This window comes from Sarcophilus harrisii, chromosome 2, assembly GCF_902635505.1.
Source record: "Sarcophilus harrisii chromosome 2, mSarHar1.11, whole genome shotgun sequence".
Taxonomy (NCBI): Eukaryota; Metazoa; Chordata; class Mammalia; order Dasyuromorphia; family Dasyuridae; genus Sarcophilus; species Sarcophilus harrisii.
Window position 1 is genome coordinate 550,310,158 of NC_045427.1, and position 18,271 is coordinate 550,328,428.

The 18,271-nt window shown below is 32.0% G+C and overlaps 1 protein-coding gene across 4 annotated transcripts in view; it reads left to right on the forward strand.

Moving 5' to 3' along the window:
- Window positions 1–16,592, forward strand: part of ZFAND6 (zinc finger AN1-type containing 6) — an 89,867-nt gene extending 73,275 nt beyond the window's left edge. For all 4 annotated transcript variants that reach the window (XM_031955644.1, XM_031955645.1, XM_031955642.1 and 1 more), the window contains 4 exons: window positions 1,307–1,418; window positions 2,888–2,988; window positions 13,899–14,012; window positions 15,436–16,592. In XM_031955644.1, coding sequence (XP_031811504.1) covers window positions 1,307–1,418; window positions 2,888–2,988; window positions 13,899–14,012; window positions 15,436–15,584 — 476 coding nt within the window. In that variant the 3' untranslated portion in view covers window positions 15,585–16,592. The remainder of the gene's footprint in view (window positions 1–1,306; window positions 1,419–2,887; window positions 2,989–13,898; window positions 14,013–15,435) is intronic.
- Window positions 16,593–18,271: the final 1,679 nt, after the last annotated feature.

Sequence of the window (18,271 nt, forward strand, 5' to 3'; positions counted from 1 at the left end):
TATATAAGTATAGAAAGGGCATATGTTAGGAAAAGGAGCAAAGCCAAGGCTTAAAATTATAAGTAATTGGTAAAAAGTCTTAAAAATTATTGAAAAGTGTGGATGTTTACCAGCATCTAAAATACTTAAATGTTTTATTTCATCTTCTAAACCAAAATTTACAAGTCAACTTAGTTGATATTCCTGTTTTTCTTTAAGATCAAATCAATTTTCTTAGTTAAAAAAAGCCTCGATCATCTGAGAGACTCTTTAAGTGAATAAACAAGGGCTTATTATAGAATTACATTAAGTTAAGATTAAATGTATTTTTTTCACCATGGATAATAGAACATTTTTTGTTTTCACATTGATATTTCTAAAAATGTTCTTATGACAGAAACAGAAATTGGTCTTAAATGATTTTTAGCTATTATAAGAAATATCTGTGGGATATTTTTTGCATTTGTATCTAAAGCAAATCATTTACATGTGAATGTGTATGTGTATGCATACATTTGGACAGACATATTTACTACATATATATGCATACACATATGCAAGTGCGCATGCACACAGGATTTCATAAAAAGTAAGTCACTTCACCTCTGCCTTGCAGGCAGCTAAATGGTTCCTTGACTATAACACTGGGCCTGGAGTCATAGAGTCTTGAGTTCAAATTTGACTTCAGGTTCTTGCTAGTAATATGACCTTGGGCAAGTCATTTAATCTGTTTGCTTAAATCTAATGGAGAATGATATGTGAAACTACTCTGGTATCTTTGCCAAGAAAACTTTCCATGTGCCTGAAAAACAGCAACACTATATTATAAACAAATAGGCCTTTTTTTCTTGTCTTAATTCTTGCATTTGTTATATATATATATAAAAGAACTGAGGATTAGAAGATCGTAGAGTAGAATAATATGTAAGTACATTAGAGGAAAAATTGCTGAAAGACTAAAGTCATAGCATTTATGAAACACCTGGAAATATAACTTATTGGACTGATAATGAAAACTTAGCAAGTTTCAGATAACAGTAGATCACTTGTTAGGTTATATACTTATATATACAGATGTGAACTTACACTAGGGAAATGTTTGTTTATAATAATAAAATTGGCAGATTTTTCTTCCTAGTTTATCATTTTAGCTTTAAATCTGTTACTTCACAATAGTTCAGTGGATATCTGTTGAGGGAATATGTACATGTTATAATTTTGGTTGTAAAACAATATTTAATGGAAAACCAACCTTGATTTTTTTAGATGAACTCTTGGACTTACCACGATACTTAAACTTTAATGTGATATTATGGTATTCTTACAGCAACTTCTGTCAGTAGTCTGTCTGAATCTTTACCAGTTCAGTGCACAGATGGCAATGTCCCAGAAGCTCAATCAACATTAGACTCCACATCTTCCCCATCTATGCAGCCAAGGTAAGGTCTCTTCAGGTCTTAATTAAAAAGGATAATTAAAAATAATCCATGTAGTACCTATATTTGACCCATCATCTTCCTGAAGAATTGTGTATGAAAATGATTTTCACATAAAAAAGGGAGTTTCATTCTGGTGGTTTTTCCTCCAGAATTGTAACTTCTGTTGTCCTCATTTTACATAAAAATAAGTCTTTTTCCCCTAGCATCTTCCTTATTCCTTGGATATTTTTTGTAATGTACTATTCAATTATAGCTGGTCAAATTTTCAAGCATTAATTTGTTGATAAACTTCTTTTGTTGTTTTCTTTATCCCAAATTTGTGTTTATAGTAAGATTTGGTGATTTGCTTTCTTTCTACCTGGGAGGTTGAATGGAATGCACATAGTATTTATTCGAATAATGCTTAATTATTTGTTCAGTGATTTGTTGCCCAAGTCATAGGTTTTTCATAGGTTCATAAGTCTAAAATGCAAAAAGTACCTCAGATTCCATGTAGTTCAACTCTTTGAATTTACAGATGAGGACACTGAGATCCTAATGGATCAAATTACTTACTTTTTAAAGGTTACAAATGTGACTGATGATCATTTTGTTCCCTTGAATCCAAATCCAAAATCTTTTCCAGTGTTGACAAATTGTTTATTTAGAAACAGAATTGTTTCTAAAAAATGTAAATCTGTTTCATATTCTTCTAAAACTAAGAACTATGTATTGAGTAAAGATTAAATAAATTTAACAAGTCTTCATTCTTGTTTACATTAGTATATTTTGTAACTTGTGATTTTTCGTTGGTTTAGAGATTTAAATTTAATTGCATTATATTCTTATTCTTACTCTAATTGCATTATATCTTACTGCTACGATTATATCATATCAAAACTAGTTTTCTGATTGTAGCTTCATAATATCATAAATATATTTAGAGGTGTAAGAAACTATAGAGGACATCAATTCAAATTCTTTTCATTTTCCAGATGAGGAACTGAGGCACATAGAGGTTAACTGACTTGCCTAGAATCAAAGTTAGTACATGTCTGAGGCAAAATTTGAATTCAGGTCCTCCTTACTTATAAATCTAACAGTCTCCACCATGCTACTTTATAATTTCTGACTTTTTATATTGCATGATGTTATAGTTGATCATTTTGTAATGTAAAGATGCTAATATAAATCATAAATATATTTAGTGTTTTTATTCTGCCATTCATATCACCTTCATGTGGTATCTGAAGCATGGTAAAGATATGCCTAATCTACCTTCTGATGGAAGTAATTGCTTAATGGGTCATTTGACCTTTGTTGATGAAATTTTTCTGAGGTACTTAATTTCAACAATATTACTAATTTTTTAGTACTATTTAGATTTCCTAAAAATTAACTTTTGTTATTCCAAATATTGTAATAATCTACTGCAATTAGCTGGATTATTCTCCACTTTTTTTAACCTGAAAATTTGTACTTTCTTTTAGCCCTGTATCAAATCAGTCACTTTTATCAGACTCTGTAGCATCTACCCAAGTGGAAAGTACATCTGTGGACAAAGCAGTACCTGAAACAGACGATCTACAAGGTGAGTAAGTGATTGACCAGGTAACAGACATGTCCCTTCTTCATGTCCTACCCAGGGCCCCTGAGCACATTGTATCACTAAATGAATGTGATAAACTGACTATACAAGATTGAAAAAAGCTTTCCTACTTAAGGGTGCATCAAATGTTACAGTATTATATAAAGTATTTATTTACTATAGAGAAAGGAAATTTAAACCTGAACAAAATTGACCAACTGGCATTTGCTTACTTTATAACTTATAATGAAGACTTTGGTTTAGTTTTTGTTGGCCAGGGGTTTGATCAAAATTATTAGTCTTGATGCTTCATTCAATTATCCTTGAAGCCAGCTGTCCCTGCCATCTCATTTCTTCAGAGTTTAGGATTCCTTTTAGGGAGTAAAGCATATCTGGTAGCTATAATTTCCTTTTCCCATTAGTGATATTCATTGTCATTAATTCTGTGCTCAGCATTTTGTACATTCAGTACATTCTTTATATTATTCATGATTTAATGAAAGTTCTACTTTATGAAGATTTGTTCATGATCAATTTGGAGAATAAATTTAGTGGAAGGAAGTCATAGTGACTATATAGTAGGCTATTGCAGTAAGCCAGTTAAACTAAGACTGGAAATGGAGAGGAATGTAGAGACATTTTAAAGAATAATTACTAGACCATATTTATAGAGTATAAAAGATGAACATAATGTGAGGGAAAGATGATTTTAAAGTAATGATGCCATTGATAAACAGGGAGAGGGATCTTGTTTAAGAAGGATGATGAATTTGGTTTTAAATTTGGGGAGTTTTCCTACTTGGGATCCAAGTAGGAAATTTTAATTTATAGTTGGAGATAAAGATTGAAGAGTTTATGTAGATATGTAGATTTGAAAGAGATGGCAGTTTAAGGCAAAAAGAAAAAAGTACAAGTACTCCAATGATAGTTTGGATATAAAAAAACTAAACTTTGGGGACTTCCCTATAGCTAAATAGATTAAAGGGGAACTAGCAAAGAAAATGGGAAATAATAGAATTTGTGTGAGATTTGATCTTGGAAATAATATCCAATTCTGTCATTTTAAAAATGAGCAAATTAGATGAAGTAAAGTGACAAGATTTCGAAGTCATTGGTGACCTTAGGTATAGCCTGTCCCTATCTATTTAGACATTCGGAGAGAAGACCTACACATGAGAAGCTTAAATAAGAACAGACAGAACATAGACTAAAAGCCAGAATAGTTTAATATCTTAGAAGTGAGAAGAGTGGATATGCTTTCGCAATATGTTATGCAACAGAGTTGTTTAGGAGATTGAGGTCAGAGAAAAGTTCTTGGAAGTTATCAGTAAATGGGTCTATTTGGTGGCTTAGAAAAATGCACTTTTAAGAGAGAGAATGAAAGTTAGATTGCTAATGTTATAAAGGGAATGGTATAGGCAGTAAATTTGTATACCTAATCAAAAGAACTGTATAATTTAAAGGAAAGAAAAAAGATGTGTGAACTAGTCTGTTTTAATTTTTTTTATTCTATATATAATAGAACTGATAAAATAGAGGAATATATTGCCCAACTGATCTTTTCCACTGTCTATGTAGAACTCATTTTATATACATCTAGAATAGGAATTCACATACCACATAAATAAGAGGAGGATGAGGTTCTGAAGTGAACTATTAGATTTGGGCTACTATACCTCGTAGATGGCTTCCTCTTTCCTATATTCAGTGTAATTGGGGGTTGTGCACCCTGACTATAAGTACTTGGTTATTATTATGTTGATTATTACTAAAGGGTCAACTCTTTTATAGAAAAACACCATTGGGGAAATTTGTTGTCTTTCTCTTTAGCTAATTCACTAACCCTGTGATCTGAGGGGATAGTATTTAATAATGGAGGGGATTTGTGTTCAATTTTACTTTTTCCTCTGTTGATGGAAAGGAGATGGGCTAAATTACATGTACATTAGAGTCCTGAGCAACAGGGAGGAAAGTGAGAAAGTATCCTTTAACAAATTGTACTCTTCCTCAGAAGGAACTTTGTTTTAAGTTATATATTTGTTCCTTTCTTTTAAGTGCCCTAACAATAGTATTGTGTAAATAGCCTTGTTTAATAATTATCATTTCCATGCTTCATCACATTTCACTGACACTTTAGTTTCTTTTGCTCATATCCAGAGACACACCTCAAGATAAGCCTAGACATTTTATTTACATATAATACACACACACATACATACACACACACACACACACACACACAGCCTTCTGACATTTAATGCCAAAGGAGAGATCAATTTGCAGTGAAAACTGTTGAACTGAAGTGATAATACTACTAAAATATTAAATTAGTGAAGTAATTTTTACAAAAATGTTTAAGACTTAACTATATGGGGATTCTGCTCGAGATTAGTTGTACTGTTGACCTCATAGAGATTTCAATATTTAACATTGCATACTGGTAACGGCTTCTAATCGTAGTTGTTTAATAAAAAAAAAAAAAGACTTGATTTTATTGTTCAGATTCCTAAATAGACATTCAAACAGATATTGATAAAACTGTTTTTAAAAATTTGTTTGAATTTATCTAGAATTTGTTAACAATGATTTTTAATGTACTTTTAACTTCACCTATCCCTTTAGATTAAATTAATATGGTCTTTATTCAAATTCTTCCCTGTCCTCTCCTACCCCACTCCCATTCCCCATGTCTAATTAATAAATGGTTTTTAGTGAAAAATAAGAATTTATGTTTTCGCAGTAGCATTTAATTTCCCTAATTCAATGGTGTTTAACATGTGATTCTCTAATAGACATGGTCCATGCCGGCTGCTTGTTTGCAGTCAGATGAAGTTCAGCTTCTACTGATGCCACTTTGCTGTTGCTGTGCTGCTTCTTTGAGACTAAAGATTGAAAGGAAGGGGAAAGCCAGCGTTCAGACTTCCACCTTGGCCTGATGTCCTGTTTTCTTCCTTTCTTTGCTTTTCCCTTCCTTAAGTGACCACAGAATGGCATTTAATAGGAATATATGCCATTTGTAAAATTGCATGTTTTTTTTGCATTTATCATAGTCTTAATTATTAGTGTGATCAAAGAAGTCATTTGGCCATAAGTTTTTATACCATCACGAAAAAATTATGCTATCATGGGATTATTGTGTTAGACTCCTTGAAAAAGCTTAATTTAGTAATATTTCAGAGCTTATTTTGCACAGAGCACTGTAATACGTGCTGCAAAGATGCAAAATGATTTAGGGTATTTCATACTTAAAGTAATGCATTATCATAAATATTAAATATATTATATATCTATTAGTGTAGCTATTATGTAGTAGGTATAGTCCCTGCCCACAGGGTCTTTGTGTTCTTAGCCATAAGAGATAGCACACATGCTTGCAAAAGATATACAAAGACAAAACAAGAAAATTAATTTTATGCTGATGGTGGTAGTTGGAGAAGGGTAAATCAAAGCAAAGGAGTCTTTATGCCATTTAATTTTTCAGTAGTACAACATAAAAAGGTTGTTTTTTTTTGTTTGTTTTTAGCAAGAATATGCAGTAGAAAGGTTGCAGAGTGACAGAAATAGACAGACATACAGAAAACTACAAGGAGCTTTGTGGCTAAAACAGAGTTCGTGATGAAGAGAAATGATAACATTACTTGGCATCAGGAAACTAATTTGGTCACAAGACTGGCATTGGCAAAGTAGGAAAGTTTTACCGAAAGGATAGTGGGCAAGATTTAATAAAGAATGAAATAAATAGGGGGAGGTCAATGTTAAGGGGATATTCTGATGTCTTGATCAATTTTTAAAATCTTGTGTTCTCTGCACATCTGACATTTCTAAACAAAGAATATGTGAAATACATTTGCTTTAAAGTATATTTTAGGAATCACTAAAAATTAGTTTTATTTCTTTCTGTAACGAATAGAGGTTTCCTTCAACCTTCAGTTTTTGGTTCTTCTATCTTTGTATTTCCTGAGCCCATGGTATTTTCATCTTTATAGAATGATTAGAAAGTAGAGAGTATGGTGGTAAAGTGATTCAGATCAGAGGATATTTTTCCATTGATAAAGAATATATTTACTTGGGGAGGTAGAGGCTTGGAAACCAAAGAGGAGAACTAAAACAGAGTCCCAGTGTGGCAGTTTTAATAATTAGATAGAAACATTTGAAGCCTAGATTTATTACAGAAGGTGATCCTGGAATCGTAGTGTAGTAGAGGAACTCAGTAAAATTGACTAAGATTTAACAAATTTAGCTGAATTTTCAGATGAAGTATTTGATTCAGTAACAATTCACTTCTTTTCCTTAGATTCCATATCGGTAAAACAGTTAGATGATCTCTAAGGGTTCTTTCTCTCCTTAACCTTTTATAAGAATAAACTGGAATAGGAAACAAAATAGGGATTTTAGAAAGAAAAGGAAATTGAAGTTATGTTAATCTGGGAAATTCTGGTGACTTCATCAAAAACACATCTTAATTTCCTAAAGACTGGTCTACTTTAGAAGTTAAGTAGGAATGACAATTTAAGGAAAAAATGACTCAGTTTTTGATGTGTTAGAGTTCAAGTGTCGGTGAATACTTGAATAAACACAATTTTGCAAGACATTTCAAACTGCAAAAGAGATAAAAGATGAGACCTTAAGAAGAGAGATTTATGTATCTATATAGGCAGTTAATATGCTGGCTTAATACATGTGAAGTATTGGATATGGTAGCTTGTAACATACTGTGTGTCTATAAATGTGATTGTATGGTAAATGGGGAAGACACTTCTATATTGCTTTACATGTCTCTCAGTTGCCATTCCAATTACTTTGGCCTAAAGTTTTTGGATATGAGTTGTAAATTCTTGAAGCATCTCATTTCCTACTTTCATAGACCCTTCTCCAGGAGAAATAGAAACTAGTTTTGGGTAGGAGTGGGGGAAATGGTATTAACTTACAGAAAAAACATTAGCTTGGAACTATGCCTTGGACCATCAGAAACAACCCCTGAGACCTAGTTATCCCATCTTTAAAATAAATATCAGAGGACATGTAACTATGCAAATGTAAGTGATCATGATGCTTAAGGCATTACATCTCAGGATAACTTAGAAATTATAAGGAAATATAATGTAGTGTGGATCCTAGCTTGCATACCTCTCTTTATAGCTGCAAATTAAGAGAATTGAATAATTTTTTTTTTAAAGAATCTTGCAATTCTGGATCTTAATATTATCCTGTAAAGAGGGATTTTACAGTTGGAAATGATCTTAAATTTAATCTTAAATTTTAAATTTAAAATAGGGTTTTAGTGTCCTAATTAAATCAAATAATATGAAGAACTTTGAATATAAGTTCTTTACAATTCTTAAAACATTGTATCAATGTTCTCTGATATTGAACACTGAAAAGGGAGTAATAATAATGTATTGTATGCTTTTCATATAAATTATTTTTGTAAAATCATATAACATACGTGAAGTGGAGAAGAGTAGGATTTATTTCTCTTCCCTATTTATGGCCTCACTATTTTTTTGATGAAGAAAAAGCACAGAAAAGTTAGTTTCTTGCTTGATATCATGCTGTTTTAAAGCTAGAATTAGAATCCAGGTCTTCTGATTTCTAAGCCATCATACTTACCATCAGACTACGGTGGTATCTCCTAAATGTACAAGTGGTGGTGCATGTTTCTATGTATTTCAACTTGAAAAAATGATCATCAGGGAGCTTTTTTTTTTTTTCCTTCCTTGTGGCAGTCATTTTGCCTTTGCAATAGCATTTTATTAATATTAACAGATATAAAAGGCAGAATATTAGTGGAAAAACATTTTTATCTCACATTCACTGATACTTTATTTTCTTATAAGACTGTGGTTGCAACTTCATTTAAATTTAGAGAGGCTTAGTTTTTTCATCTATAAAATAAGGGTCTTCGTGGCTTTTTCCATCTCAAATTGCATGATTATGAATAATTTATTTAGTATCATTGAGAAATGAGAGATTACACATAAATAAGCCATAAATAGTATTTAATAGTTTCAATATAATAAGGTTAAACTTCAGTTATCTGGAAAATTTTATTCATTAAACAGACATAAAGTGCCTGCTGCATCAGTAATACTTTTTGATATTATGCTGAATAATGACTTGATCATAAATATGCTTAAAAGTCTTGAAGAATTCAGGGCTTTTTAACACTTTATATTTTTATGGGCCCAGGTAACATTGGGGTCAGTAATTCTGCTGCTTTTACTATTTCTTCTTTGGCATAATATGCCCATTGCTAACATTCCTTTCCACTCAAACAGATTTATAGAATTGTGGATAGATAGATGTAAGGGACCTCAGTAGCTATATTATCCATTTGATAGAAGAGGAAAATGGAGACTTAAAAGAGAAATGACTTGACCAGGGTCATAAATGTGTAGGATATCGGAGGTTGGGTTTAATATTAAATTCCTTGATTCTGGAAATAGTGCTCTTTCCATGTATTAAAGAGCAGTAAATGTATTAGTGAATAAACTAGGACCAGAATGTGCATCTACTGCTGAGTATAAGACATAGGTCTTTTCTACTTTGCCCTTTGATATCACACATTTTCAGAGGCAAGAGCCATCTAACTTAAAATACTGAAGGCATATTTTGTAATTGTCACATTGTCAGCTATATCTGATAGATGGGGTGGCAAGAGAAATTTGTGGTATTAAAATTTTGTTTACAGAGCCAATAGTACACTTTAAGATATTCTGATGTTGTGAAAAAAGCTGGTATAGTAGGATATTACGGACTTTTTTTTTTTCTTTTTTGCCAACTTATAAGTAGTGCTTTGACACCACTTGATTGAAATTACTATAAATGATAAGGTTTAAACTGGAAGAGAAGGACCTCAGAAATTATGTAATTCATTCCCGTAATTTTACAGAAGAAATTGAGGCCCAGAAAGGGGAAGTGACTTTCCCCATGTTAGGGGGAGTGGCAGGGCCCATGTGTTGAAACTAAATTTTTTAGCTCATGTCCAGTATTATTTTCATCATACCACACTGTGCCCCTCTGACAACAGGTCTTGAAATATGTTTCCTGGTTTAGTTTTTTCATGGAAGCCACCAATGGGGATATTGTATAATACCAGACTTTCTTGGGGTATCATAAGTAATTAAATATTTTCATTTTGGAATTGGAAATTTTGCTTGGAAGCTTTTGGTTTTTTGAATACTGTACTCTTTCTAATGAAAACAACTTCATTTTCTACATCTTTGTCTATTATAACTTAGAAATTTTTTTTTTATCTTATGTCAATAAATATGTGAGAGTATTTCTATATGCCAGGCATTGTGTAATACTGAGAGGTACGAGGGATGATGTTGGAGGGCCCTCAAAAGAAAACAGCTGAGTTGATAAAAATGGGAAGAATTAAAATAAGAATAAATCTAGTACAATGTAGGAGATGTCATGGTGTTTGGATGCTCAAGAAGAAAGTGTTGACTGCCAGAATTTAATACAGATATTCTTTCAGTGTTAGACTGACCTTTTCTTAGATCCATGGGTTGAATAATATTGTAAACATGGTGTGTCTTGATTTTAGCAGGCTATTGGATGGAGCTCTCGCTGTTTTGAATAAGATAGTGACATGGATTGAATGCTACTTGTAGGAATTTTAATGAACTTAGACATATGCTAACAGTAGAATGTAACTGTCTTATAAGCTAATGTGATGTTAGGTAGCATCAAAGAGGTATAGTATCCAATATGAAGGAGAAAGTTATCTCTGTATATATCACGTAATTGATTTAACAGTCAATTTAAGAGCCATATTTTAGGAAGATCATTAACAGACTATTTTTCATCTGAAAAAGATTAGTGAGGGGAATTCAGAATTATTTCCTACAGAGGTGAGTTGAAGGTATTGGGGATGTGGGATGTTTAGCTTAAAAGAAAAAAAGATTTCTTGTGTCTGTTACTATGTGTTTCTTCCTTTTCTTACATTCTGTCCCTCATCTTGCCTACCTCCCAAAGAAAGCTGTTTGAAAGAAAAGAGGAATGAGGTGGTCAAAATGTTGCTTTAATAAGGATGGTACAAAATCCATAAAGATCTAATTATATTTTGCAATGAGACATGCTATTATTGTCGAAGTATGCATTGTGTTAATTTGTTTTATTTTTAATAGGATTTACTTTGTTCAGGAAAAGTGTATATTAATATAGGTACAACATATACTGCTTATACTTTTCATCCTTTATTACCTATCTTACAGAATTGAGAAGAAACTGTAAAATATATAAGTAGATATTTTTATATTCATAATTCATTGGTGATTCTCCTAAGGTATTAAGATAAAATGATATGTCTGTAGTTTGGATCTATTCCACTTAATAATTTGGCTTATCTGAGTTCACAAATAGTTGTCTTTACAAGTGCTGATAATTTTGTGTACTTTATTTTTATTCATGCGCTTCTTTTTTTTACAGGATCCAGGGCAGAGGACTTTTGTTCCTCTGGAGTATGATCTTCCATGTGGATAGTTAATCTAATTTTACCTGCCTGCTGCTTTTTAAACAGTTGTAATTGCTAGTGTTTCACAGAGTCTGAATTTGAACTCTTTCCCCAAAATGGAAGCTGCTAAACATGAAAACCATATATATATCTATATCTATCTATCTATCTATCTATATATATATTTTTTTACCATAACCTTAAACCCATTTCAGATCTCTTTGCTCTTTTATTTTCCCCTCCCCATCCAAATAAATAAAAGTGGAGTATAAGGCATATATATACCAGGCTACTAACATCTATATAGGCTTGCCATTGACAAATAGGTTTCTTATAAATCTGATTTTAGAACTCATATTTGTTACAAAAGTTATCAGTTTAATCGGATATCATTTTTATCCCAACTTCAATAAAATGTTTGCCATGGGGCATCAATTGAACTTACAGGTTTTTTCAATCAAGTTATTTACCCTCCTCCCCCCCAAATTAAGGCAAACAATTTCTTTAGGAAAATTGTTTCAATTACTTATATTAACTCTCTGCTTTATACTTTCACCTAGAAATAGTCATTCTATAAATCAGAAATAATAAATTACATCACATGTTATTTACTGATCTTCCTCATATGTAGTCATGGTGACAGATCTGTTGTCCTTTAGAATCTCAGGTTCATTCTTTTTTTTTTTTTATCCAAATTACAGTCTCTTATTTTATGCTCATTTTATTTAAAATAGTAAAAACTTATTATTGAATTTTTTTTTACAGATTTTTTTTTTTTTTTTTTTTACCATAACCTTAAATCCATTTCAGATCTCTTTGCTCTCCAACTTTCCCCTCCCCATCCAAATAAATAAAAGTGGAGTATAAAGCATACAATATACCAGGCCACTAACATCTATATAGGCTTGCCATTGACAAATAGGTTACTTATAAATCTGATTTTAGAACCCATATTTGTTACAAAAGTTATCAGTTTAATCAGGTCTCATTTTTTTTTTTTACAGATTTTATTACAGATTAATAATTTCCTTTTGTTTCATGTAATACTTTTAAGAAATGTACATCTATCCTAGCTTAATCAGTTTTGATGTTGATAATTTACACTCGGTTTTATAGTAGAACTGTTTTTGTCCTGAAATATAATACTGGTGGCTGTATGTATGTCATACTTTTATTGTTGTAAAGTGAATGTTACAGGTTAGATATGATTTCTGTCAAGAAAAATGAGATTGAATTTTCTCAAATGTTTTCATATTTGATTACTTTCACACAAGTTTTTGCTAATTGTGGGCCCTTTTTATCTTCCTTAAGTAACTATAACTAAATCATAAATATCCAAAAGGAATCTTATTTTTTACATTTCACAAAAGTGCTCAGTATCACATTTTTGCAAGTTAAAGTTTCTATGATCTTAGTCATATTTGGTTCAATTAAAAAAAATTAACCAAGAAAACTTTTAAAAACCAAGTAATCATTATCATCACCACTATTAATAGCTAATATTTACTGAGTATATGTGGCATCCAGTGCTTGGTATAAATGAGAGGGAGAATAAAATCAAATACCTGCCTTTAAAGAGGTTATGCTAATTAGGAAGTCAAGTCAGATGCCTTAGCTATTTATTAAATGCTACTTGCAAGGTATAAAAGGTTAGTAATATAGGACTCAGTAGGTGACTTTCCTTAAAAGTTAAGGCAATAAATAGAAGATAAAAACTCTTAACCTTGAGACTTTGAAAGAGTATAGCTTAATTAAAGATAAAAGGATGAAGAGTAAACATGAAATTAACATAGAATATTCCGTAACAGAATACACATTCATGAGAATGTGTTGAATTAATCTTATGATGATGGGAATAAATGTCATTTTAAGAAGAGCAAAGAGTTTTAAGTTAGATGTTCATTAAATCAAGTTGCAGAGATAATCTTTGTCCTGTAGGTGGTAGAAAGCTGGATGGGTGGCACACAATTTTTGTGTAGATGTGATTGTTATTGTAATTGTAATAGTAAACTTTTTTTTTAAGTTATTTCTCCTAGAACCATTTCTATTCATTTTAGAACTTTTGTCTGTTTCTCTCTTCCAGCCTTTAAATTATGTGACCTGAATTTTTTGGCCTAGATCAGACTGTCATTTTAAAAATTTGTCATAGAGATTTAAATTTTTTAGTATTTCTGGGATGGCTGTACTCAGACAATCCCTTTTTGTATATGTGATTTTTTTCCCCCTTTTTTTTGGTTTTGTTATTTTTAAGTTAAATCTAATAATGCGAGTATGTTGTGGTTTATTGGGGAATGGGTCGAGTTAATTTATTTTGCTGATGCCTTCACTTCAGATGTCTTCTCTAGAGGTATATAATATCTGATGTCCTTTTCTGACTTTAATATTCATTGATTCTATAACACAAAGATTTTGTTAAATGATCATTTTATCATCGCATTCCTATTTTTGTTAGCTTCAGTATCGGACACTGCACAGCAGCCCTCTGAAGAGCAAAACAAGTCACTCGACAAACCAAAACAAAAAAAGAATCGCTGTTTCATGTGCAGGAAGAAAGTGGGACTGACTGGTAAGGAAAAGAAGGACATGCATTATCTAAGATTAAACTGGATACTTACATTATGGGTGTCTAAGTGTGGTTTCCTACGAGTGACTTCAGTTCGCATTGATTTTTGTGCCTTGGAGTTTTGCCTAAGAGGGAGCAATTTCCAGGAGAGGTCATGATAAACTAAACCCCCATTTAATGACATGTAGAATTGTTCATGAATAAGATGGCCCCAAATGTCCCCTTGAAAGCCTTTTCCATTTTAATAGTCTATCAAATAATTATTTTTTGAATTGGAAATATTTTTTCTTTAAAGAATACTAAAATGAAGCATATGTAGGAGATCTATTTATATAAATATTTACTATTAAATATATGCGATTTTGGCTGTTATGATTAATCTCACTTTTAAAACACATTACTCTCAAATTTATCACTTAGACATACAAAGGAGATTCCGGAAATGAACTTTTTTTTACAGTTTATTCCTACAGTTCATCTTCCAGAATCTTTGACAGCATAAGAACAGGTGGTGAGATTGCCAGCTTATAATAGCCACTGGGAAGAAATCAGGGATAGTTGTAAAGAACATATTTATTTGTGGATTATCCACAGTTCCTTTTTTTCCCCCCTTTCTTACAGCTGCTAATCTTTTGGCCATTTCTTTCACTAATCTTTAGCACCTCTGCTAGAGGCTTGGTAGAGTGAAACAAGAAGAGATGAAATGCAGCATCAGTCACATGTTTGTTTGTTACAGTATTTTTAATGGTTTGGTTTTTTTAGGGGAGGAAATTTAAACGGATGTAATAGTGTGATGTAGTAGAAAGAGCATTGGATTTGGAAAGGACTTAGTTTTGAATTCTGGCTCTGCTACTAACTCCCAGTGTGATCTTGGACAAGTCACTCTCTGGATCTCAGTTTCTTCATCTGTAAAAATGAGAGGATATAGTCATATAATGTATGAAGTTCCTTCTACCTCTAAATCCCATGATATCCTTTAACATTAGGATTTCACTTCTTAGTTTTCTTTCAGTAGTATAGATACTAGTGTTCTTCATACTTGTTTGAGTATCCATCTGACATTGAATTTGAGAGGTATTTTACATTGTCATTTCATTCTTTCAGCAAACCTATGGGATCAATCACACAGGATAAGGTGATGCCACTTAGACATGGAGAATCACACCAATCAGAACCAAGATGGGAGCTCTCAGTTTTTAGAATATTGACTCATTGAGTCATGATTCCCATTATTTTGATTGGTTTAGCATTTGGGATCATACTGTGGGATTTGGCTTGAGTTTTATTCATGTTTCAGAATGGTTGAAGTGTTGATATTACGTTCTTATTGTTAAGTCTTTTCATTCAGACATCACAGCCATGATGTGTTTTAGTTCCTTTTGGCTAAGATCCTGTGCCTCTAATAGGCTGATGTTTCTGTTTTCAGGGTTTGAATGCCGGTGTGGAAATGTTTACTGTGGTGTGCACCGTTATTCAGATGTACACAATTGCTCTTACAATTACAAAGCTGATGCTGCTGAGAAAATCAGAAAAGAAAATCCAGTAGTTGTTGGGGAAAAAATCCAGAAGATTTGAACTCCTGCTGGAATACAAAAATCCTTTTGACCATCTGCAAACTAAATTGACTTGAGCTTTTTTTTCCTAGTCATTGGGAATGTAGAGCAATGTATCTTGCATAGACCTTTTAATCATGCATGTCATCAGAAGAATAGATTTTTGTTTTTGTTTTGAAAATGACTCTGAACATTTATTTCCATTGCAGTTTCTGTGGCTGAAAAGACTTAAGTAAACTTTACAAGTATTATCCTTTTAAGATCATTTTAATTTTAGTTGAGTGCAGAGGGCTTTTATAACAAACATGGAGAAATATTGGAGGGCTGTGCTTTTCCAGTATTAAACATGCATGCGTTAACCTTGCAGCAGTTTATTTTCTCATTGTGTGTGTATCTATAGCTTTTCTCTGCAGCACGATTTCTCTTTGGATAATGCCCCTTATGGCACAACTAGTTATCAGTAACTGAATGTATTTTAATCATTATGGCTGCTTCTGTTTTTCATTAACAAAGGTTATACATATGTTAGCATATTAGCTTCTTTGCACCCACGACCTATTTATGTATGAATCATTTGTAATGAGAGAGTGTGTGCCAATGAGATTATAAGTTTGTGTGGTTTTTAAAAATTCTTTTTGAGTGAGGGGAGGAAAGGCTGTATGCACTTCATTGCTGACTGCAGGTTTCACTGGGATTAAGTTCATCAGTCTGTATGTACACAAATATGAAGAATGATCTGAAGTAATTGTGCTGTATTTATGTTTATCCACCGGTCTTAACTTTGATTAAATAAAAAAAAAAGAAAAAAGAAAAAAGAAAGGCAAAGCAAATCCCATTGTGTTTAAGCATTTCTCAGACACACTGCCAGTTGATTTTGACTCTTGTCTCTGATTCTGATTTTTTAATATAGGGAATGACAAATACCACAATAACCAACTTCCCTCCTTGGAGAAACAAATGTCTTACCTATCTTTATTTATATGACTAGCCAGGTGACTGAAAATTCAAATAAAATGAAATTATTAACTACTCTCTTGTGAATTATAAATGATAAAATTCTGAACATCAGAGGACACTGTCTAAAAAATGCATTTAAATTCAATGAATTTGGAAATATTTAATATGCTTTTTTTCTTCATAGATTTCCCTAAACATTTCCTATGTTTAGTTTTTTTTTTTTAACTCTTAAGTAATCACCTTTTTTTCTTCCACTGTTAAAATTTTTTCGCCAGAGGAATGATTGATAATTTATTTCATTAGTACCTATTGTTTTATTATCTCTGTATTTTTTGTGTTGCTCTATATTTTTAGGGTTCCCAGAGCCAAATATAGGAGATAGACCAATTTGTACGAAGAAAATAATTGAGAGCACTTCTTCCTCTAGCTGTTTTAACAGAAATTGAAAAACAAACTGACAAGTTCTGTATGTATTCAGTTTGATCTTAGGGAACACAAGGAGAGAAGGAAGTTTTCTTGGTCCACCTCCAAGTATACAAAATTCAATTGGCTTTTTTACTCTTTATATTCACTGGGAGGTGCTTATTTTGGACATGAGATTGAACATGGTAAGGTGGGACAGAAAACTTATAATAGATTTCACAAGTTTTTGTTACATTAATTTATGGCTTCAACAACCAGACCAAGAGAATTAGTGCAAGTATTATTGCCATTTTGTGATTTAAAAAGCTGAGAGTCAATAAAATAATGAATTGTCCAAGGTTACAGGTTGGATTGAAACTCCCATTTTGAGACTCCTTGTCCAGGGCTCTTGCTACCTCCAGTGACAATCTTATCAGAAAAGAAGTGTGATCTAAGCAAGGGGAGAGAAATTAGGAAGGAAGCAATATAACCATTGAGCAAAATGAAGATTCCAAAGTTCATGCATATTATTTGTAATTCAGCATGGTGTGCAGTTTTTTGTTCAGGCTCCACTTACTGTTTATTTGAGACATATTAGTATCAGATTGTTGGCTTTGTTTCCTAGCCTGTGGCTGTAGGCAAGTGACAACCAGTGAGCTTAGCAATATGGGATTATTTGGTTTACAAGTAACAAATTTTCTCTAGTAAAGTCACTTCAGTAAATCTTGAATATAGCTGCATTATGCCATAGCATTATAATTGATGGAGACGTTTCATTATTCTCAAAAAAAAAGATTACGTTGTTTAAGAAAGTAAGAAAATTCAAGAACTCTTCTGAATGGTTAGAATAAAAAGTTTGGACTTAAAAGTGATAAATTTTAGTGTCTGGAATATTTACTTTTATGGAATTCCTTTATTCCTTAAAATGACAAGTAAATGAGATTCTTTGAGTTTAATTTAGAATATCATGTAATATGGTATTCTAGGTTAGGTATATAAGAAACTTTAATGTTCAAGGAAATTTGAAATGAGGATGGTGTTGGGCAATGAAAATATCTCATGTATATTCAAGGACCCCAAGGTATTTGAATGTCAAATATTGTTGGTGATATTTTTTTTGGGGGGGGGGGTTGTTTGTTTTGCTGTCGTTGTTAATGTTTACATAATCCCAAAACTTCCAGAAGTGCTGAGGAAAGGAAGTGACTTCCAAACCTGTTCTCTAGCTTATTGCCATGCCCCTCACTTTCATTTTGTCCATTGTATACCCAAACTGAAATTAATCGCGTGTATGTATGTGTGATGATGAATTGTATTAAAATCCATTTAGCAAGACAAGTTTTCACACAATTA